The following is a 23,460-nucleotide window of genomic DNA, read 5'->3' as shown; positions in this document are numbered from 1 at the left end:
CAGCTAGCTAACTGTATACCACCCCCGCCAATACTTAGTAAGTTCCAGTTAGCAAATCACTAGGCTTACATGCAGAATATCCAACCCAGTACTCACTTGAGAAACTTAACATAATTCATCTCAGGTAGAACATGGTGGGGCTGGAATTTGAACTCTGGAAATATGGCTCTAAAAGTTGTGCTCTGCTTTATAACTCCACCACTGTCTGTGGTTAAACAAATGTGCTATCTTCATAAATGTCAGAATTTTTCTGAAGCACAGTCTTTGGCATGTCTTTCTCCTGTTGAAAAGCCATCATTTACTTTCTATTTCTTAAAGTAGACATTCTCAACTGTTGTTTTCTGGGACACACATAACAAATATTCTTACTACAACTCTCTGCCATTCTTTTCTCCCCAGTCCAGAAAGCACACTTGGATGCATATTATTCAAAGTAACCTTTTTTTAATTTTTTTACACCTTTATTAGAGTATAATTGCTTTACAATGGTGTGTTAGTTTCTGCTTTATAACAAAGTGAATCAGTTATACATATACATATGTTCCCATATCTCTTCCCTCTTGCGTCGCCTTCCCTCCCACCCTCCCTATCCCACCCCTCCAGGTGGTCACAAAGCACCAAGCTGATCTCCCTGTGCTATGTGGCTGCTTCCCACTAGCTATCTATTTTACATTTGGTAGTGTATATATGTCCATGCCACTCTCACTTTGTCACAGCTTACCCTTCCCCCTCCCCATATCCTCAAGTCCATTCTCTAGTAGGTCTGTGTCTTTCTAACTGTCTTACCCCTAGGTTCTTCATGACATTTTTTTTCTTAAATTCCATATGTATGTGTTAGCATAAGGTATTTGTCTTTCTCTTTCTGACTTACTTCACTCTGTATGACAGACTCTAGGTCTATCCACCTCATTACAAATAGCTCAATGGCTGTGTAATATTCCATTGTATATATGTGCCACATCTTTATCCATTCATCCGATGATGGACACTTAGGTTGTTTCCATCTCTGGGCTATTGTAAGTAGAGCTGCAGTGAACATTTTGGTACATGACTCTTTTTGAATTATGGTTTTCTCACGGTATGTGCCCAGTAGTGGGATTGCTGGGTCATATGGTAGTTCTATTTGTAGTTTTTTAAGGAACCTCCATACTGTTCTCCGCAGTGGCTGTATCAATTTACATTCCCACCAACAGTGCAAGAGGCTTCCCTTCTCTCCACACCCTCTCCAGCATTTACTGTTTCTAGATTTTTTGATGATGGCCATTCTTACTGGTGTCAGATGATATCTCATTGTAGTTTTGATTTGCATTTCTCTAATGATTAATGAAGTTGAGCATTCTTTCATGTGTTTGTTGGCAGTCTGTATATCTTCTTTGGAGAAATGTCTATTTAGGTCTTCTGCCCATTTTTGGATTGGGTTGTTTGTTTTTTTGTTATTGAGCTGCATGAGCTGCTTATAAATTTTGGAGATTAATCCTTTGTCAGTTGCTTCACTTGCAAATATTTTCTCCCATTCTGAGGGTTGTCTTTTGGTCGTGTTTATGGTTTCCTTTGCTGTGCAAAAGCTTTGAAGTTTCATTAGGTCCCATTTGTTTATTTTTGTTTTTATTTCCATTTCTCTAGGAGGTGGGTCAAAAAGGATCTTGCTGTGATTTATGTCATAGAGTGTTCTGCCTATGTTTTCCTCTAAGAGTTTGATAGTTTCTGGCCTTACATTTAGGTCTTTAATCCATTTTGAGCTTATTTTTATATATGGTGTTAGGGAGTGATCTAATCTCATACTTGTACATGTACCTGTCCAGTTTTCCCAGCACCACTTATTGAAGAGGCTGTCCTTTCTCCACTGTACATTCCTGCCTCCTTTATCAAAGATAAGGTGACCATATGTGCGTGGGTTTATCTCCAGGCTTTCTATCCTGTTCCATTGATCTATCTTTCTGTTTCTGTGCCAGTACCATACTATCTTGATTACTGTAGTTTTGTAGTATAGTCTGAAGTCAAGGAGCCTGATTCCTCCAGCTCAGCTTTTCGTTCTCAAGATTGCTTTGGCTATTCAGGGTCTTTTGTGTTTCCATACAAATTGTGAAATATTTTGTTCTAGTTCTGTGAAAAATGCCAGTGGTAGTTTGATAGGGATTGCATTGAATCTGTAGATTGCTTTGGGTAGTAGAGTCATTTTCACAATGTTGATTCTTCCAATCCAAGAACATAGTATATCTCTCCATCTGTTTGTATCATCTTTAATTTCTTTAATGAGTGACTTATAGATTTCTGCATACAGGTCTTTTGCCTCCTTAGGTAGGTTTATTCCTAGGTATTTTATTCTTTTTGTTACCGTGGTAAATGAGAGTGTTTCCTTAATTTCTCTTTCATATTTTTCATCATTAGTGTATAGGAATGCAAGAGATTCCTGTGCATTAATTTTGTATCCTGCTGCTTTACCAAATTCATTGATTAACTAGTAGTTTTCTGGTAGCATCTTTAGGATTCTCTATGTATAGTATCATGTTATCTGCAAACAGTGACAGCTTTACTTCTTCTTTTCTGATTTGGATTCCTAAAACTTCCAAAACTATGTTGAATAAGAGTGGTGATAGTGGGCAACCTTGTCTTGTTCCTGATCTTAGTGGAAATGCCTTCAGTTTTTCACCATTGAGGACGATGTTGGCTGTGGTTTGTCATATATGGCCTTTATTATTTTGAGGAAAGTTCTGTTCCCTCTATGCCTACTTTCTGCAGGGTTTTTATCATAAATGGGTGTTGAATTTTGTCAAAAGCTTTCTCTGCATCTAATGAGATGATCATATGGTTTTTCTTCTTCAGTTTGTTAATATGGTTTATCACGTTGATTGATTTGCGTATATTGAAGAATCCTTGCATTCCTGGAATAAACCCCACTTGATCATGGTGTATGATCTGTTTAATGTGCTGTTGGATTCTGTTTGCTAGTATTTTGTTGAGGATTTTTGCATCTATGTTCATCAGTGATATTGGCATGTAGTTTTCTTTCTTTGTGACATCCTTGTCTGGTTTTGGTATCAAGGTGATGGTGGCCTCGTAGAATGAGTTTGGGAGTGTTCCTCCCTCTGCTATATTTTGCAAGAGTTTGAGAAGGATAGGTGTCATCTCTTCTCTAAATGTTTGATAGAATTCGCCTGTGAAGCCATTTGGTCCTGGGCTTTTGTTTGTTGGAAGATTTTTAATCACAGTTTCAATTTCAGTGCTTGTGATTGGTCTGTTCATATTCTCTATTTCTTCCTGATTCAGTCTTGGCAGGTTGTGCATTTCTAAGAATTTGTCCGTTTCTTCCAGGTTGTCCATTTTATTGGCATAGAGTTGCTTGTACTAATCTCTCATGATCTTTTGTATTTCTGCAGTGTCAGTTGTTACTTCTCCTTTTTCATTTCTAATTCTATTGATTTGAGTCTTCTCCCTTTTTTTTTTGATCTGGCTAATGGTTTATCAATTTTGTTTATCTTCTCAAAGAACCAGCTTTTAATTTTATTGATCTTTGCTATCGTTTCCTTCATTTCTTTTTCATTTATTTCTGATCTGATTTTTATGATTTCTTTCCTTCTGCTAACTTTGGCGTTTTTTTTTCTTCTTTCTCTAATTGCTTTAGATGCAAGGTTAGGTTGTTTATTCGAGATGTTTCCTGTTTCTTAATGTAGGATGGTATTGCTATAAACTTCCCTCTTAGAACTGCTTTTGCTGCGTCCCATAGATTTTGGGTCATCGTGTCTCCATTGTCATTTGTTTCGAGGTATTTTTTTATTTCCTCTTTGATTTCTTCAGTGATCACTTCGTTATTAAGTAGTGTATTGTTTAGCCTCCATGTGTTTGTATTTTTTATAGATCTTTTCCTGTAATTGATATCTAGTCTCATTGCGTTGTGGTCAGAAAAGATACTTGAAACAATTTCAATTCTCTTAAATTTACCAAGGCTTGACTTGTGACCCAAGATATGATCTATCCTGGAGAATGTTCCATGAGCACTTGAGAAAAATGTGTAGTCTGTTGTTTTTGGATGGGATGTCCTATAGATATCAATTAAGTCTGTCTTGTTTAATGTATCATTTAAAGCTTGTGTTTCCTTATTTATTTTCATTTTGGATGATCTGTCCATTGGTGAAAGTGGGGTGTTAAAGTCCCCTACTATGAATGTGTTACTGTCGATTTCCCCTTTTATGGCTGTTAGTATTTGCCTTATGTATTGAGGTGCTCCTATGTTGGGTGCATAAATATTTGCAGTTGTTATATCTTCTTCTTGGATCGATCCCTTGATTATTATATAGTGTCCTTCTTTGTCTCTTCTAATAGTCTTTATTTTAAAGTCTATTTTGTCTGATATTAGAATTGCTACTCCAGCTTTCTTTTGGTTTCCATTTGCATGAAATATCTTTTTCCATACCCTTACTTTCAGTCTGTGTGTGTCTCTACGTCTGAAGTGGGTCTCTTGTAGACAGCAAATATATGGGTCTTGTTTTTGTATCCATTCAGCCAATCTGTGTCTTTTGGTGGGAGCATTTAGTCCATTTACATTTAAGGTAATTATCGATATGTATGTTCCTATTCCCATTTTCTTAATTGTTTTGGGTTCGTTATTGTAGGTGTTTTCCTTGTCTTGTGCTTCTTGCCTAGAGAAGTTCCTTTAGCATTTGTTTTAAAGCTGGTTTGGTGGTGCTGAACTCTCTCAGCTTTTGCTTGTCTATAAAGGTTTTAATTTCTCCATCAAATCTGAATGAGATCCTTGCTGGGTAGAGTAATCTTGGTTGCAGGTTTTTCTCCTTCATCACTTTAAATATGTCCTGCCACTCCCTTCTGGCTTGCAGAGTTTCTGCTGAAAGATCAGCTGTTAACCTTATGGGGATTCCCTTGTGTGTCATTTGTTGTTTTTCCCTTGTTGCTTTTAATATGTTTTCTTTGTATTTAATTTTTGACAGTTTGATTAATATGTGTCTTGGCGTATTTCTCCTTGGATTTATCCTGTATGGGACTCTCTGTGCTTCCTGGACTTGATTAACTCTTTCCTTTCCCATATTAGGGAAGTTTTCAACTATAATCTCTTCAAATATGTTCTCAGTCCCTTTCTTTTTCTTTTCTTCTTCTGGAACCCCTATAATTCGAATGTTGGTGCATTTAATGTTGTCCCAGAGGTCTCTGAGACTGTCCTCAGTTCTTTTCATTCTTTTTTCTTTATTCTGCTCTGCAGTAGTTATTTCCACTATTTTATCTTCCAGGTCACTTATCTGTTCTTCTGCCTCAGTTATTCTTCTGTTGATCCCATCTAGAGTATTTTTAGTTTCATTTATTGTGTTGTTCATCGTTGTTTGTTTCATCTTTAGTTCTTCTAGGTCCTTGTTAAATGTTTCTTGCATTTTTCCATTCTATTTCCAAGATTTTGGATCATCTTTACTATCATTATTCTGAATTCTTTTTCAGGTAGACTGCCTATTTCCTCTTCATTTGTTAGGTCTGGTGGGTTTTTATCTTGCTTCTTCATCTGCTGTGTGTTTTTCTGTCTTCTCATTTTGCTTATCTTACTGTGTTTGGGGTCTCCTTTTTGCAGGCTGCAGGTTCGTAGTTCCCGTTGTTTTTGGTGTCTGTCCCCAGTGGCTAAAGTTGTTTCAGTGGGTTGTGTAGGCTTCCTGGTGGAGGGGACTAGTGCCTGTGTTCTGGTGGATGAGGCTGGATCTTGTCTTTCTGGTGGGCAGGTCCACGTCTGGTGGTGTGTTTTGGGGTGTCTGTGGACTTACAATTTTAGGCCGCCTTTCTGCTAATGGGTGGGGTTGTGTTCCTGTCTTGCTAGTTGTTTGGCATAGGATGTCCAGCACTGTAGCTCACTGGTCGTTGAGTGAAGCTGGGTGCTGGTGTTGAGATGGAGGTCTCTGGGAGATTTTCGCCATTTGATATTATGTGGAGCTGGGAGGTCTCTTGTGGACCAGTGTCCTGAAGTTGGCTCTCCCACCTCAGAGGCACAGCACTGACTCCTGACTGCAGCACCAAGAGCCTTTCATCCACACGGCTCAGAATAAAAGGGAGAAAAAGTAGAAAGAAAGAAGTAGTAGAAGTAGAAAGAAAAAGAAAGGAAGGAAGGAAGGAGGGAGGGAGGAAGGAAGGAAGGAGGGAAGGAAGGAAAAAAAGAAAGAAGATAAAGTAAAATAAAAGAAGATAAAATATAATAAAGTTATTAAAATAAAAATATAATTATTAAGAAAAAAAATTAAAAACAAAACGAAACAAAAAAACGGACGGATAGAACCCTAGGACAAATGGTGGAAGCAAAGCTATACAGCATAAATCTTGCTCTCAAAGTCCACCTCCTCAATTTGGGATGATTCGTTCTCTATTCAGGTGTTCCATAGACATCAAGTTGGTTGTGGAGCTTTATTCCGCTGCTTCTGAGGCTGCTGGGAGAGATTTCCCTTTCTCTTCTTTGTTCTCACAGGTCCCAGGGGCTCAGCTTTGGATTGGGCCCCGCCTCTGCGTGTAGGTTGCCGGAGGGCGTCTGTTCTTCCCTCATACATGACGGGGTTAAAGGAGCCGCTGATTCGGGGGCTCTGGCTCACTCAGGGCGGCAGGAGGAAGGGGCACGGAGGGCGGGTTAATCCTGCGCCGGCAGAGGCTGGCCTGACGTTGCACCAGCCTGAGGCACGCTGTGCGTTCTCCCAGGGGAGTTGTCCCTGGATCCTGGGACCCTGGCAGTGGCGGGCGGCACAGGCTCCCCAGAAGCGGGGTGTAGATAGTGACCTGTGTTCGCACACAGGCTTCTTGGTGGCGGCAGCAGCAGCCTTAGCGTCTCATGCCCGTCTCTGGGGTCCGCGCTTTTAGCCGCGGCTCACGCCCGTCTCCGAAGCTCCTTTAAGCAGCGCTCTTAATCCCCTCTCCTCGCGCATCAGAAAACAAAGAGGGGAGAAAAAGTCTCTTGCCTTTTCGGCAGCTCCAGACTTTTACCCGGACTCCCTCCCGGCTAGCCGTGGCGCACTAACCCCCTGCAGGCTGTGTTGATGCTGCCACCTCCAGTCCTTTCCCAGCGCTCCGACCAATGCCGGAGCCTCAGCTCCCAGCCCCTCCCGCCCCGGCGGTTGAGCCGACAAACCTCTCGGGCTGGTGAGTGCCGGTCGGCCCTTGTCCTCTGTGCGGGAATCTCTCCGCTTTGCCCTCCGCACCCCTGTTGCTGTGCTCTCCTCCACGGCTTCAAAGCTTACCCCCTCCACCACCCGCAGTTTCCGCCCGCGAAGGGGCTTCCTAGTGTGTGGAAACCTTTCCTCCTTCACAGCTCCCTCCCACTGGTGCGGGTCCCGTCCCTATTCTTTTGTGTCTATTATTTTTTCTTTTGCCCTACCCAGGTACGTCGGGGATTTCTTCCCTTTTGGGAGGTCTGAGGTCTTCTGCCAGTGTTCAGTAGGTGTTCTGTAGGAGTTGTTCCATGTGTAGATGTATTTCTGGTGTATCTGTGGGGAGGAAGGAGATCTCCATGCTTTATTCTTCTGCCATCTTCCCAGAAGCCTCCAAAGTAACCTTATTTTAAGGATGACTTTAAATCTGCTCTTATATAAGGTAAACTAGAGTCTAACAAGATATAACAGAAACATGATTACATTTGCCCAGTCAAATAGTGGTTTATTGGTCTCAAACATCCAGAAGCATTGAAGAAGCTAGTGAAGGTGCAGGGTAGCTGCTTAAGGGATTTTTCAAGAACTAGGCTCTTTCTACCTTTATGGTAACATCTTATCATGTGACTGATTCTCAAGTTGGCTTCTTCACCTGAAAGTATCAGATCTATGTTCACGGAAGGAACGAGAGACAAAGTTAAGGGATAAGGTACAAAAACCAAGAAGGCATTTGCCAGGTGAAACAGTGCCCTTTAGTCAGTTTTCCAGAAAGACCGACCCCAGGTTGCCATTTACATCTCATTGGTCTCAACCCTGTCACATGGTCACTCCTACCTACAAGAGGATCCATGAAGCTGGGTGTTTTGATCTGGGCATTTTTTAAACCCCCCAAAATCAGGGGTGTGGTGGTAGGAAATAAGGGGAGAAAAGCTATTGGGCGGTAGCCAGCATTTTGTGTCATATGTGTATGTGTGTGTATATACAGGTATATATGTATGTATATTTATAAAGTATATGTATACATATATAGTGTAGTGTATATGTGTGTGTATGTATATATATATGTGTGTGTGTGTGTGTATATATATATATATATATATATATATATAAAACAAGCATTTACCCTTTTATTACCAGTGATTCTTCAGTAGATCTCATCACATATCATAGCGTATCAGGGAGACACTGACTCCATGGTTGAGAACTTCTTATCTACAGAATAAAGTCCAAATCCCTAAACAAAATATATGAGGAAGGATTTTAACAGTTTGACACCAAACTCCTTTTCTAAATTCACAAGCTACTATCTCTAGTCCTTTGCTTCAGCCATTCACAAATTTTCTTTATTCTTGAATGCACCAGTTTTTCTCCTCTGTGTTCTTTGCCATGTATCTTTTTCTTTGCTTAGAAGACCCCTTCTCACCTTCTTTCTCTAGTTAGCTGATACTTATCCTTCAGGACCCAGTCTAAATAACATCACATCGCTGGAAATGTCCTTCCCTCTCTGACTCAGATCTATTTTTGGTGCTTTATGTACACCTCCACTAGCTCACTTGTCATTATTTGCTTGCATGTTTGTCACTACCGACAAATGCTTTGGCCTCTTACAGAACAAGAACTATAATATATTCAACTTTTTCTACCCAATGCCTCCTGCAGTTTCTGGAATATGTTCAAAATACCTGCTTAAGCAAAAACATAACTGAATATTATCCACAATATATAAAGGATCTACAAAGAGAAATAACATGCTCTTACCATAGTCAGTAAAAATGCACCAATATATGCCCCTTAAACCTGCATCTCATTGGCTGTTGACAGAGGGTTTTTTGTTTGTTTTAATTGATGATAATAGTAATATAATTAGGGAATTAATAGTTTATTTCTCTGTATCTTCCATTACTTGTTATTTAGCTGTAATTGAGAGTTACTCAGTTTTGTCTGTCTTTGTACAGAATTTGAGACACAGTTTATTCCCTCAAAAAGATTACTGCTTAAGGGAAAAAAGCCATATTTAACTCATGATTTGAATGATCAGGAAGAAAATGACTGATTTAACTTTTAGTCTGTTTAGTGGCTAAGGTATTTATACTTGGCAAATATTTAGTTCTCATCATTAGAATGGGTTTAGGAGCAATAAAGAATTGGGTGAGGATACAGAAGGAAGAGTCAAAAAACCCACACAAAATTAAACAACGGGTTAGAGCAGACACGGTGAATTGCTTGTATGATACCACATGTTCCCCACTTGTTCCTCAAGTGTATGGGGACAGACATCACCAATCAATCAAAAGACATTTACCACCTGAACCCTGATGTGGCCTAAGAATACGTTTCAACACTACGATACTCCATGTGTCTTCTGTCAGCAAAGAAATGATAAGTCTCTCTTTCATCAATGCATTCTTCATAAGATCTATTCATGTCAATACACTCCCTGTGATTGGCAGAGAGTGTGTTCCTGATTTCTTCTGCAAAGTGAAGGAAGTATTGCAACTCCAAGATTAAGCTTTCAGGTGCTTCCCTCTTTTGTGAAATCTCTCCAGGATTGGCTTCAGTGTCATAAAGTCAGTCATAAATTTCCCAATTCAGTTTCTGTACTTGACTCCTATTTCTACTGGGGAATGTGAGGCACCATCCTAACCACAGACTTTATAATTGAGAAGGGAGAGAGCTAACAGGTACACACTGAACAGCAAGCAATATGCCAAGTTCTTTATAATCACATCCTTTAGTTTTTAGAACAGCTGCAGGAGGTCAGTATTATTGGCCTCATTTTACAGATGAGAAAGCAGCCTTGGAGAAATTAAGTCATTTGGCTGAGGTCCTACAATTGGTAAATGATGAAGATAAGATTCAATCTCAGATCTGGGACACCCAGCATCATGCTGTTGGACTCTGAAGAGTAAATTATTTCTTTGGTGGTCTTGCCAAAATCTGATTCTTGGTTGGTTTTGATGCCACTAAGTACTTATGCTTTGGATAACAGCCTTGAGCTTTAACTTTATACTCTCTTGAGTCTTGCAGACCATAGAGGCAGGTGGAAAATGGATACATGTACATTAGATGTGTATTAGAAACAGTCAACCTGTTTCAGGCTTCATGCCAGTCACGTGTAATACTGGCTTCCTGGAGATTATCTGGGTGGAAATGAAAAGTGTACTTACGTTAATTTTCTTGTGTCTCTTTTTCTGCAGGGCAGCGCCCATACCAGGTGATTACTGCTCGAGTTCACCCAGGAGAGAGCAATGCCAGCTGGGTGATGAAGGGGACCTTGGAGTTCCTGGTCAGCAGTGACCCTGTGGCTAGGCTCTTGAGGGAAAACTTCATTTTCAAGATCATCCCCATGCTCAACCCAGATGGTGTCATCAATGGCAAGTATGTCAGGCACCTGGCTCAACCTAGTCCGCATTTATGTTACCATGGTAACATGTTGTTGTTTTGCTCAATGGGCTTGACTGGAGAGGTCTTGGTACTCTGGCAGGAATAACTTCTCTTGGGTTCTGTTACCTGGTACAAATAACAGGGTAATCTCCATATACATTAATGTCAATCTCATAGTTCCTTTGAATAGAAAGGTATAGACTCATTGGCAATTAATAACAGAGGAATCCATAGAAATAATCTCATCTAACACTCCTTTTAAAAAGGAGGGAATTGGTGTCCACAATAATCAAATGACTCCCCCAGTTACTTGGTTAGGACAAAGTCAGGGCTCAAATTGTGATTTTCTTGAAGTTAAGACCAGTGCTTCACAAAAATAAACTCAAAATGGATTAAAGACCTAAATGTAAGACCAGACACTATAAAACTCTTAGGGGAAAACATAGGAACAACACTCTTTGACATAAATCACAGCAAGATCTTTTTTGACCCACCTCCTAGAGTAATGGAAATAAAAACAAAAATAAACAAATGGGACCTAATGAAGCTTAAAAGCTTTTGCACAGCAAAAGAAAACATAAACAAGATGAAAAGACAACCCTCAAAATGGGAGAAAATATTTGCAAATGAAGCAACTGACAAAGGATTAATCTCCAAAATTTACAAGCAGCTCATGCAGCTCAGTATCAAAAAAACAAACAACCCAATACAAAAATGGGCAGAAGAACTAAATAGACATTTCTCCAAAGAAGACATACAGATGGCCAAGAAGCACTTGAAAAGCTGCTCAACATTACTAATTATTAGAGAAATGCAAATCAAAACTACAATGAGGTATCACTTCACACCGGTTAGAATGGGCCTCATCAGAAAATCTACAAACAACAAATGCTGGAGAGGGTGTGGAGAAAAGGAAACCCTCTTGCACTGTTGGTGGGAATGTAAATTGATACAGCCACTACGGAGAACAGTATGGATGTTCCTTAAAAAACTAAAAATAGAATTACCATATGACCCAACAATCCCACTACTGGGCATATACCCAGAGAAAACCATAATTCAAAATGACACATGAACCTCAATGTTCAGTGCAGCACTATTTACAATAGCCAGGTCATGGAAGCAACCTAAATGCCCATTGACAGACGAATGGGTAAAGAAGATGTGGTACATATATACAATGGAATATTACTCAGCCATAAAATGGAACGAAATTCGGTCATTTGTAGAGACGTGGGTGGACCTAGAGACTGTCATACAGAGTGAAGTAAGTCAAAGAGAAAAACAAATATCGTTTATTAATGCGTATATGTGGAATCTAGAGAAATGGTACAGATGAACTGGTTTGCAAGGCAGAAATAGAGACACAGATGTAGAGAACAAATGTATGGACACCAAGGGGGGAAAGCAGTGAGGGAGGGTGGTGGGATGGATTGGGAGATTGGGATTGACAAATATACACTAATATGTATAAAATAGATAACTGATAAGAACCTGCTGTGTAAAAAAAAAGATTAAAAGAAATAATAAAACAAAACAAAACGAACAAACAAACAAAAAAAGACCAATGCTTTGATTTGCTTCTATTTTCTGCAGATAAATCTTTATTCTCAGTTGTATTTTACTGGATTCTGGATACAGCTGTAATAAAAGTGTCACTTTATCTAAATGGAATGGCTGAAATGGTTGAAAAATGGCTGTGGAATGGCTAAAAGTGAAACGACTGAAAAATGGTTGGCTGCAAGAGGGAAGATTGGGGTGGTGTTTCTCCTGGCTTAGCTCCTCCATGCCTTTGAGAATGTATAATAGGAAAGGTGAATTCCAGTGTCGTAAGGTGTCAGCATTTGCAGAGTTGTGAGCTGAGGCCCAGATAGAAGAGCAGGTTCCCAAGATCACTGAGTCAGTGGGTTGGGGTGACAGGATTAACATTCATACATACCTGCCTCAAACTGTGGAAAAAGACTTAAAGCCCCTTCCTATGGTAACAAATGATTCTTTTTTACTATAGGATTAGACATTGGTATCCTATGGAAATAAACAGAATACAAGGTAAACAGAAAAATTGAAAGGAAAAATAATTTCAAAAGCTAAAAATAAAAATGCAGAAGTTGTTATAATTTCAAATATCAGTTTTAAAGAGGCAAAAGCATATGTTTAAAAACTGGGAAAATAGAGCAATATTGAAAAGGTGAAACAGAAGAGGTAAAATGAGAGTTATAAAGAAATTAAAAAAGAAAACAAAAATTTCAGAGATAAAATTACAGTGACTTAAAATTAATAAGAAAATGTTTAAGAAATATAAAATAATAATTTCTTTCAGGAAATAAAAACCCAAATTAAATGTTAAAAGGCTGAGAATAGACTAGCTTCAAAGGAAAAGCACAAAAAGAATATTGTTAAGTTAAAAAGGTTAAAAATTTAAAGATGATAAACTAGAAAAAGAGGATGAGAATAAATTCCAAATGATAAAGTATGTTAAATTATGCCAAAATGCAAGCAAGTTAAAGCTAAAGGCTGTAAAACTAAAATTTCAATAGATACCACCAAAAAAAAAAAAAAAAAAAAAAAAAAAGATAAGTAGGTAAGGAAAGCATCCATGTGTTCTAACAAGATTCCTAGATTTGTAGCTTCCAGATTTTTTTTTTTTTTGATGGTAGTTTTTGGTGGGCAGAGAGGAGGGTCCTTCCTCTTTGCATATGGTGACTGGTTGGTCTTCAAGCATGTGTGAGGCTTGGGAGTCCAAAGGCCAAGTCCTTCAGCAGGTGGCATCAATCAGGCCTCTGGCGGCAATCAGGCTTCCTAGATCTCAAGCTGGACAAAGCCCTAAAGCAGTATCCTTTCCTGGTCCAACAGAACTCAGCTGGCTCCTACCACGTGTTCCTTTAACTCTGGAGATCAGCTCCAGGGCCTCAGTGCATGGCTCCTCCCTGCTTGAGGGGCTAAGAGTTTTACTAGCAGGCTTACTGAGCCTAAATGGATGGAAAACAGCTCTGCAAGCCATCTTGAGAGACATGACCTCTTTTCAACATTTTCTCATCCAAGTTGGCTCTTTTCTGAAGTTACATGTTCCATTGAATTGTCTGGGGTCTGGTAGAGGATGGAAAGAGCATGGGGTTCAGAGTCATAACTCTAGTCTGGAATTCTGGCTCTTCCTCTGACCTACTCAATTTTCTCTTCTGTTGGAAGAGGAAGCTCCCTGTTGACCTGTGTTGGTAGAGGTCTTATAAGTCCAAAGTAACATTCAAGCTCTGGAATAAATACTGTAGTTTTTTCCATTTCAAACGCTCACACCTCTGAATCAGAGGCTTGATCCAGGTCTTTGGTTGAAAGGTTAACATGGTCTCAGTCACTGAATATCCTCCTGGCCTGGGCACACATTATTTCCAGCTTACAGCTGGTTGCTTTGGGCTCCTTAATGGCAGGCCAGCTTCTCTGTGACACCACCATCCATCGTCATTACCGTTATTTATTATGACTAAACTACCCTTTTTATTTATATAGCATCTTTCATCATGGAGCTCAAGGCACTTCGTAGGTTACTTGGATCACCCAAACAATTTTGGCTGAAAGGGATTTGGAAATCATAGCATTATTCTACTGAAAAAAAAATCCCCAGGTTGTTGCACATCATTACCAAAAGACTTGAGACTGCCATGGAATCATAACATACAATAAATGGGCTTAAAAGTTTCAGCTCAGGGCTTCCCTGGTGATGCAGTGGTTAAGAGTCTGCCTGCTGATGCAGGGGACACGGGTTCGTGCCCGGGTCCGGGAAGATCCCACATGCCGCAGGACGGCTGGGTCCGTGAGCCATGGCCTCTGAGCCTGTGCATCCGGAGCCTGTGCTCCACAACGGGAGAGGTCACAGCAGTGAGAGGCCCGTGTACTGCAAAAAAAAAAAAAAAAAAAAAGTTTCAGCTCACAAACCCTTAGAACACACCTAACATATGGTTTATCTAACTTCTACTTAAATGCTTCGTTGACATTCCATTTCAGGACATACCCATTCCATAGTGTATAATTAGGTGGATTTGTTTTTCTTTGTTTTGATCTTTGCCTTGTGAATTTTACACATTAACTAAAACTTAAAATTTTACAATTTTACACATTCTACACATTTCTAAAATGTGTAGAAACAAGGATAAGATCTAATCCCCATTTTACATGCCTTAACTTCCTCAGGTGAAGCCCTCTCCCAAGTTTGATGTGGTTCAGCTAAACATTGCTTATGTGGTATTGTTTCTGATGTTCTGATTGTCATTGATTTTCTTTGGACACATTCCTATTCATAGGCTTCTAAACATTAACAGAACTGCCCTGTGTGTGGTCTGACCAGCAAAGAGGCAAGCTTTTTGCCTAAAGATTAGAGAGCCTTAACCCTAACTTGCCACTTAACCTACCACAAGATGCTTTTCTTTCTCTCCCTGCTAGTATCATGCAAAAGTACTTATGAAAAAATGCATAATATTTCTGTGTACCTATCATTATGTACTATATTTTAAAATCATAGCTGCCTTCATTTAAATGCAATGACTGAAAGTTAAAGGTATCACAGAAGACCTTACAAAGGAATTCAGGTTTCATACTTTGCAAGTTATTTGAAACTTCAGGAAATCACTGTATTAGAAGACTCAGCTTTTAAATAAAAAAGATTCTATGAGCCTCAAAAAAAAAAAAAAAATCACGGACCCCTGTGGAGTTTGCAAAACTGTGTAAAGGTGGAGTAGTTTCCTTGTGTGGTGATGTTAATGAGCCTCTGAGGATGGCTGGGAGGTTTTGATAGCAGTGGTCAGGGAGACAAAGCCAGGATGTTCTAGCAAAGATATAGTGGGTCTTGTCAAGCCAAAGATCTCTTAGCAACATATGTCTGTAACAGGAAGACAAAATACAAAGATGGTTTCCAAAAGAAACAATTTACCATCTTGTTGGCCTGGTAGTTTGTATTGAACTGGGCTGAGTTCAAAGTAATCCAGGAGGACTGATGCAGTGATCCCTTGTTTCTTATAATTCTTTCCAACATGGGATAAAAGAACAAGGAGACAACCAGTAGGGTTAGAGCAGAAGTGATAATGGCAGCTTGATTAGAGTGGGGAGTGGGGAGAAGACAGGTGATGACTTAAAAGGTCAACATGAGAAGTAAGTGAAGGAGAGGAAGAAATCTAGCATGATTCCCAATTTTTGGACTTTGCTTGCTGGGTGGAGGGTAGTGACAAATAATTTTTATAAAATCAACACCCAGGCCAACATTTTATTCCCAGGAGAGTCAGAGTATATTTATTCTTAGTATATATACAACGCTGCAAACTTGATTACTTTCTTCCAAGGCCATTGTGGAAGAGATGTAAACAATCATAAAGAGCAAAAGACGTGCTATAAGTAAACACACCAAGGTATTAAGAAGTAATAGCCTGAATGCTCTAGTGGAAACACATGAAACTATAAAAATCAGATAAAAATCTTGACAGTTTTAACTATCTGGGACCATTTAAATTTACTATCAATAGTCTTTTACTCTGTGGATTGTGAAGCCTTTATTTTACTACAATAAGAGCACTCACAGACTTTATAAAAAAAATATTTAGTACTTTTTATAAGCCAAGAAAGAACCTTGCTCTTTTACATATATTTTCTTATCTAATAGTAACTATGGCCCAACCAAGGTAGATCTTCCGTATAATTTTCAGGTGCAGAAACTTGAGTATACAGGGGTGAAGTCTTCAGTGCAGTTTAAATAGCTCGTATTACAGAGCCAGAACTAAAACTTCTGTCTATTCTACATTCCTTTTCTATAGAGATTTAAGGGAATTAGAATAAAAGAATCTTAAAATGTTCTAGCTGAGCAGGTTATTGTATATTATTTAGTCCCAGTCCTTCAAATGATAAGGAAATTGAGACTAAAGAGATAAAATGAGTTATCACATAGCCTAGTTCAAGGCAGAAATGGCATGAAAAATTGTCTAGATAATTAAAACACTCAAGCAAATAGACACACACACACACACACACACACTGGCGCGCGCACACACACACACACACACACATACCCATGTCTACCTCCAGAGCCCATGTTGATTTTAATCTATCAGCTCTCCCAAACTTGGATGGAGATGCCAAGTAAAGCCTCAGCCCCATCAGCAGATGGTCTCTGAAATTAGTCTTGTTGACCTTGATCTTCACATCCAGTGTGACTGGGATGAAAGAAGGCATAGCCTCCCCTGCTTTCCGCAATCTTGGCCCAGGATGAATGAATTAGTTCATCCTCAGTTTTCCTTCATGGAATTTGAATTCCCAGCGTGGCTTGGACCTCAACACTCTACTGTGTCCTGCCAGCTTTCTCCTCTGGAGAAGACATACTTCCTGTTGATGCCAACTTTTGGCTGTAAACAGCACCCAGCTGACTTTGAACAGTTGGCCACAGGGCTGCCATTCCACTGCCCATTCTATTGTACGTTTTCACTCAAGTAACTGTTCAGGATCACAAAATGCTTATGATTATCCCCATTGGGTTCCCTTCACCTTTGGGCTGGGCTATGCCTCTTTCCTCCTTTTTTGATATGTTCAGGGCTTCCCTCTTATGTGACCTCAGCTCTAACTTTTAATGTATTTCAAATCTCTTCAATATAAAAACATGTAGCAGTGATTCTCAGACTTTCGGATTTCTCAGATCAGTTACATTTGAAAAAAAAACGGACTGTAGTAAGTATATAATTTTTAAAAATTATGCTCAAGAAAGAATGGAAGATACTCTCTGAGCTCCTAAACAACAGACTGGTGAGAAATTCAACATTAGTTGTTTCTTGGGCTGCCTCCTCACCTACCTACAGTCATACAAGCAACTGAGGGGTTTTTGATGCTAGATGTTTAGATCATGGCAGTAAGCATTCTTGCCCTTCATACTATGATACATTTGCTACTGGCCTTGAAGACTTCCCTGTGGGTAGAGAGCAGTGTAGTCATTGAATGAATTTGTTATTTCCATTGTCAATCTTCCTGGAAAGGAGTAGATCCTGGAACAAGAAAAGATGCCTGACAGATGGACCTTTAGGGGGGAAGAGATAATTCTCTGGAGCTCAAAAGTGAAGAAACTCTGGTCTAACCAGAGGGTCCCCCTAGGTCACTGAGGAAACATGGCATCTGCTATGTGGAAGAGGCTGGAAGAAGCAATCCCTCACATGGCTGCTTGAGAATGAGAACAGCTATACCAATAATCAGTTTTAAATTTTCTGTGAGTAGTTATCATCTGTTATATCATTTATTCTAAGTAAAGTGTTAATAAGCCTTTTCGTCTTGTTTCAGCTGTGTTATTGAGGTTGAAATAAAATGTCTGCCTCAGATTGGTGCAGAGGATCAGTAGCAGTCATAGTTGGAGAGATTCCTACGGGAACAGGGAATAATAAGTACAATGGCTAATATGTTTTAAGAGTCGTGCTCCGTATAATTGGGACATTTAAAAAATAAAATAACTTCATTGTCTTCTAATTATAAAAATGATACATGATACAGTCAAGATAATAGGTGTTAAAGAAGAAGAGATTTGATTCACACTGGTGGTAGAAGTCTGAAAGTTCAAAAAGGGGATGCAGGGGCTTCCCTGGTGGCACAGTGGTTGAGAGTCCACCTGCTGATGCAGGGGACACGGGTTCGAGCCCTGGTCTGGGAAGATCCCACATGCCGCAGAGCAGCGAGGCCTGTGAGCCACAACCACTGAGCCTGCGCGTCTGGAGCCTGTGCTCTGCAACAAGAGAGGCCGCAATAGTGAGAGGCCTGCGCACCGTGATGAAGAGTGGCCCCCGCTTGCCGCAACTAGAGAAAGCCCTCCCACAGAAACGAAGACCCAACACAGCCGTAAATAAATAAATAAATAAATTTTAAAAAATTTAAAAAAAAGGGGGGGATGCAGAAGAAACCAGGAGATTTAACATTTGCAGAGGCGGGCACTGCCTACAAGCATGGGGAAGCAAAGGGAAGAGGTGGAGTTACCAGAACCCAGGGTTGGAAAGGCTCCATGATGCTGGTGTGTGGAACTCTGAGAAGGGAGTCTGACTTGGCAAGGGCTTCAGTGGACCAAAGGGCGCAGTTGAAAGGGTGAAGGAATGAAAGTATCCAGATGGCAAGGGGATGCATCCCGCCTGCTGCTGGTACCTGTGAGAAGATGCAGTGATGCTAGTGCTGTGCGTCTTAAGATGCAGTTCAGCCAGTCCCCTGCTGCTGCCCTAGTCTCATTAACTGGAACTGGGAAACATAAAGGGTATCCTTTTCTTCCTCTTCCTGCCTTCCTATCTCCCTCTAGTGCCTCTTCGTTGGCAGAACTTAGCAGGAAGCCGACTGGCAAGGGAGTCTGAGCGTTGCGATCTGTAGAGTTTTAGCTGCGGTGTGACAGAGCGGAGGATAGAATTGTGGGCTGAGAGCTCAGAGACAGTTGGTGAGAAACAAGCACAAAGCGTTGGTTTACTGAGTGTCCAACATGCACTTGCATCAGGCTTATTATTGTTTATATGTGACTTCTTTGTTTTCAAAAAATAAAATGGTTTTATTGTTTCCAATGGGGGGAAAAATGAGACATCATTTTTGTAGAAAATCCTAGTGTAGAGAAAACGCTTAAAGAAGAAATTAAAAAGCACCTAAATTTGGGGCTAATACATTACTTTAATCCAAGGGGCATTGTTCACATTATCATCCGTGATAATTACATTTTGCCTGCAGAATTTTGTAACCTGGAGGCCCTCCCTGGATCAGGCTGCCCAGAGAGAAACACTGTTAGCAAGCTGAAGAAGGTCCATCAGCCATTTGTTTGTAAATTGACCGCTTCAGGTATATCAGCTGTTTCCTTAAACATATTTCTATATTCATACCCATGTTAACTTTCATAAGGTAATGTATTTTGTAGTATAGTTTATAAACAGACAGCTTCTTCCTACAGCAAAGAATACAAATGGCATTTATAGTTTTGAAAAGAGCAATCTCATGGTCTTGATGGGCCATAATTGATTTAAACAATTCTCCATTATAAACAACAGACAGGTGAAGAGTCTTGTTAGTCTCTGGGCAAATTTCTCCAGTCATTTCCTTAAGATAAATTCTTGAAAGTAGTCTGTTGAGTCAGATGTTATGCATATTTTTTATTTGATGTATGTTATTGCCAGACTACTCTCTATAGAAGATGCACAGATGTATATTCCTACCACTGATGGATGAAAGGGCCTGGTCCCCATACCTTGTTAACACTGCACATTATCACTCTTTTTATTCCTTGTGAATGTAATAGGATAAAAATATGATTTTAAATTTAAGTTTTTTATACTTATGAAAAAAGTAAATATTTTACTCCCATTTTGCAAATGAAAAAAAAAATCTGAGGCAAAAGACTGGGTGGCATATGCAAGGTCAGCCACACAGCTGAGTCAGGAATTAAACTCAGGTTGCAAAGCTCGTGTTCTTTCCACTTGGCTGTGCAGCCCTACTTATGTCAAAGCTTCTGGATAGTCATCTGGTGACTCTCCTTTTGAATGTTGTTAGCGTAGAACTTGGAAAGTGGTAGGTGCCTAACACATATTTGTTGAGTCTAACTCAGGGTGCCTGACCTTTTCTAAATTCTTTTTAACGTGTGACCCTCCAGGTATATCATCCCAGACCAGAACAAGGGATCTAAGGGACCTTGAGTTACCTCCATCAGAAATGAGCTTTTGGATACATCTTCAGTTAAATATTAGCACTTAAGTATTGGTGTACCATCGACACAATGTTTTACTACAGGTTTGCTTGGAAGGGAAAATTTGTATCCTATCCATTTGAGGTATGGTTTTTGTTGAACCTATGGGCATGATACTTAACCTTCTCCATGTCCTTCTCCTGCTTTTAGCCACTGTCTTGAAAGAATGACAGAGGACACATCAGGGAGTGTGATTTTATGTCTGGGTAGTCTCCAACAGGCTAAGGTTTAATAAGTATCTTCCAAGCTGGGAAGATTTGTGCCCTTAGGTCTCCTGCTGGATCACATAGGGAAGTGATTGGCTTTTCTATGGACTCACCATCCATGTTTGGCTTCTGAAGCATAGAATTTCTGTATGCCTGTGGATGAGTTCTGCAGTACGTCCTGAAAAGCAAGAACAGCAGAGCACACTCCTTCCTAGTGGGGAGAAGGAGAAGCAGGAAGAATCAGGGGAGACCAGCAAAGGCAGAGGAATATTGGCTGTCAGATGGTCAGTCTCCCCATGGGTCTCTTTCTCTTTCTCTCTCACTCAGCAAGGCACTGTGTCCTCCTGTACAAAGGCCAAAATGTCACAGGCTGAAGAGCCTATAAGGAGAAAGTCCTACATTCTCTGTGGCCTTTGGGAAGATGAATGATTGAGTCCACGATGTCTGTAGAAATGGTGCTGATGGTCATCATGACATGACATGATGTGATACAACATGAGGATGATAACTCCCCTTTGAACTCTCATTCCAAAGTTTCAGCTCCAAATTTTCCTTTCAGTGAGGCCAGGCAATCCAATGGTCCTGCTGTGGAATCTCTCTATGGAATGTTTGCTGGTCAAAGGTCATATTTCTTAGCAGTTAAAGCTTAGCCTACAACAGTCATCTGTCCTTCAATATAGAACCCAACTGCTCTGCCTGGGAGCTGACAAAGGAACTTAAACTTGCAATCATGGACTTCTGAAATTTAGATTGTTTTGCTATTTCGTACTCTTTGGAACAGAGTTATCAGTGGATGGATATTTGTGCTTTATTTGTTTTTAGGAAAATTTTAATTTTTTGGACATGGAGCAAAGGTTGGCTATTTGGATGGAAATGTCATTCTGGGTCTGGTTCTACCCTGTTTGCGGGTCTTTGTGTTAAGGGGCTCTGGGAAGAGGTAGGCAAGGGGTATTTTAATTTCTTTCTCTTTGCTTTCCTTTCCTTATATTTGAAAATGGGGGAGAATGTTATTCTGATCTAGAAGGGGTTATTCGATCGGAAGAACTGTAATTTTCTCCATTTACCTCCTGCCCTCACTGAAAAAAAGGAATAGTAGAAGTATTAGTCCATTTTGAATGCTAAGATACTCTCTTAGGCACAAAAAGGCAACATTTACAGGAATATTTTAACCTCACAGGTTTTGAAGATAACTACAGAATGAAAGACAAACATGCATTTGAAATTGTTTTAAAAGATGCAAACGTAAATGTTTTCTGCCTTAAATACTTTCCTTGTAAATATCTGCCAGTAATTCTCAAATCATGGTCTATAGAGATTTTGCAGGACATCAGTGATGTTCCTTCTAAGAGATGGAAGGAGGTAAAGAGATCCATGAAGAGTGTAGCATTTGGTACAACTGTCCAAACCTCTGTGCATACCCCATAGGAAGAGTGTGAGCTAAGGGAACATTTGAGGGTCTTGGTTCTAGAGGGAAATGTGACACAATCTTGCTGATGAGCTTGTTCTTAGAGGTCAAAATGAAAATTATTTGCTCTGGGAACTGTTAAGGTCCTGCTGCTAAGTCATTTGCATAGTGTTAAATGATGCATAGTGCTGGGTGGAGAGTTCTGGGAGCATGTTTCCAAGGGCTTCCTTGCTCACACCCGTTCCTACCACAGCCTGCACACCGAGAGGGAGTCAGGAGCTTGACTACTACATTTGCCTTCTTCAGACATTGCAGTGCTGAATAAATACCACCATTTATTATTCCTAAATTTAGGGTCATTAATTATATCAGCATAAACCTAATTTATGCCATCATAAACAGCGATAATAAATGCTACCAAATGCTAATACCCAGCTCTTGCCAACTGTGCCTGTAGTTGATGGGTTCCCCCCTTTCTTCCCAGAAGCATTAAATTAAAAATGATTCAGTGTTGCAGAATCATTGATCAAGTTGGAGCTGAGGCTCTTGGGGAAATGCATTTGTTTTGTTAAATGCTTTTCTCCCTCATTGGCTGGGCAACTTTTGATATCTGTCTGCACTCCAGTTTTTCTCTGTTCCTTCCCCTATAGGAGGAGGAAATGGGGGCAGGGATGCAGGCAAGGAGGGAGACAGATGGGCATCTATTCTTCTTTCTTGATTTCCCCTTTAGACATCTCTCTTTTTCGTGTCCCCACTCTTAACACCTTCTTTCAACATGCACTTAGAAGCCTTTATAAAGCAAACCCTTGAGTATAATATAGATATGTTATTTCACAATTCCCATCACATCTACCATGTATTTAATGATGTATGTCACATGGCTCCCTAAAATTCATGAAAGTTTATAACTGGAAAATAGGAAGCACAGACCTGACAGCTCCTGCCAATACTGAGGGTGCTTTTTCTTTCGCCATTTACTCTTGGGGAGACTCTGCTTTTATGAAGGAAGAGGAGAGCCTGTCCCCTTGTTATCAGAGCTATAAGAAGATCTCATTGCTTTGCTCAAAGGAAACTATTTGTACTTTTTCTGCCTTCCCCCTGGCTCGCTCTTCTTTTCCCATCTGGGATGACTGTGATTGTGGTGTAGTACAAGGAATTCCCATCAGGCAATCAGAAGACTCTGGTTTAGGTCAGAGTTGTGTTCTTTCCATCCATGTGGCTTTGGACAAGTTGCTTAACCTCTCCACTCCTGTTTCTTCAAAGTATTAAGGGGCTAGTAAACCCTAACCACTGCACCTCACCTAATTATTATCATGGTCAAATACCATAGTACTTTGAAACTGTTAAACACTGTATGGAATTATAAAAGTAAGGGTTCCTCTGATGATGTTCTTTCTTTTTTTTTTAACTGGAGGAAGGAATATTTCTTATTTTTAACTTTTTAATTGAGGTATAGTTGACATACAGTACTACACTAGTTGCAGGTGTGCAATATAGCGATTTGACATTTGTATACTAATTGATCCCCATGATAGGTGTAGTAACCATCTGTCATCTTACAAAGTTATTACAATGTTATTGATTATATTCCCTTTGCTGTACAGTGCATCCCTGTGACTTATTTATTTTATAATTGAAAGT

General features: G+C 39.9%; 1 protein-coding gene across 1 annotated transcript in view; it reads left to right on the top strand.

The window, feature by feature from the left end:
* AGBL1 (AGBL carboxypeptidase 1) overlaps nt 1-23,460 on the top strand; it is a 700,107-nt gene that overhangs the window by 255,407 nt on the left and 421,240 nt on the right. Inside the window, exon 18 of the mRNA XM_070045034.1 lies at nt 10,313-10,493. Within this exon, the coding sequence (XP_069901135.1) occupies nt 10,313-10,493 (181 nt within the window). The remainder of the gene's footprint in view (nt 1-10,312; nt 10,494-23,460) is intronic.

The sequence above is a fragment of the Globicephala melas genome, chromosome 2 (genome assembly GCF_963455315.2).
Source record: "Globicephala melas chromosome 2, mGloMel1.2, whole genome shotgun sequence".
NCBI classification, from domain to species: domain Eukaryota; kingdom Metazoa; phylum Chordata; class Mammalia; order Artiodactyla; family Delphinidae; genus Globicephala; species Globicephala melas.
The sequence above is the reverse complement of the archived record's forward strand: the minus strand, read 5'-3'. Positions and strand labels throughout refer to the sequence as shown.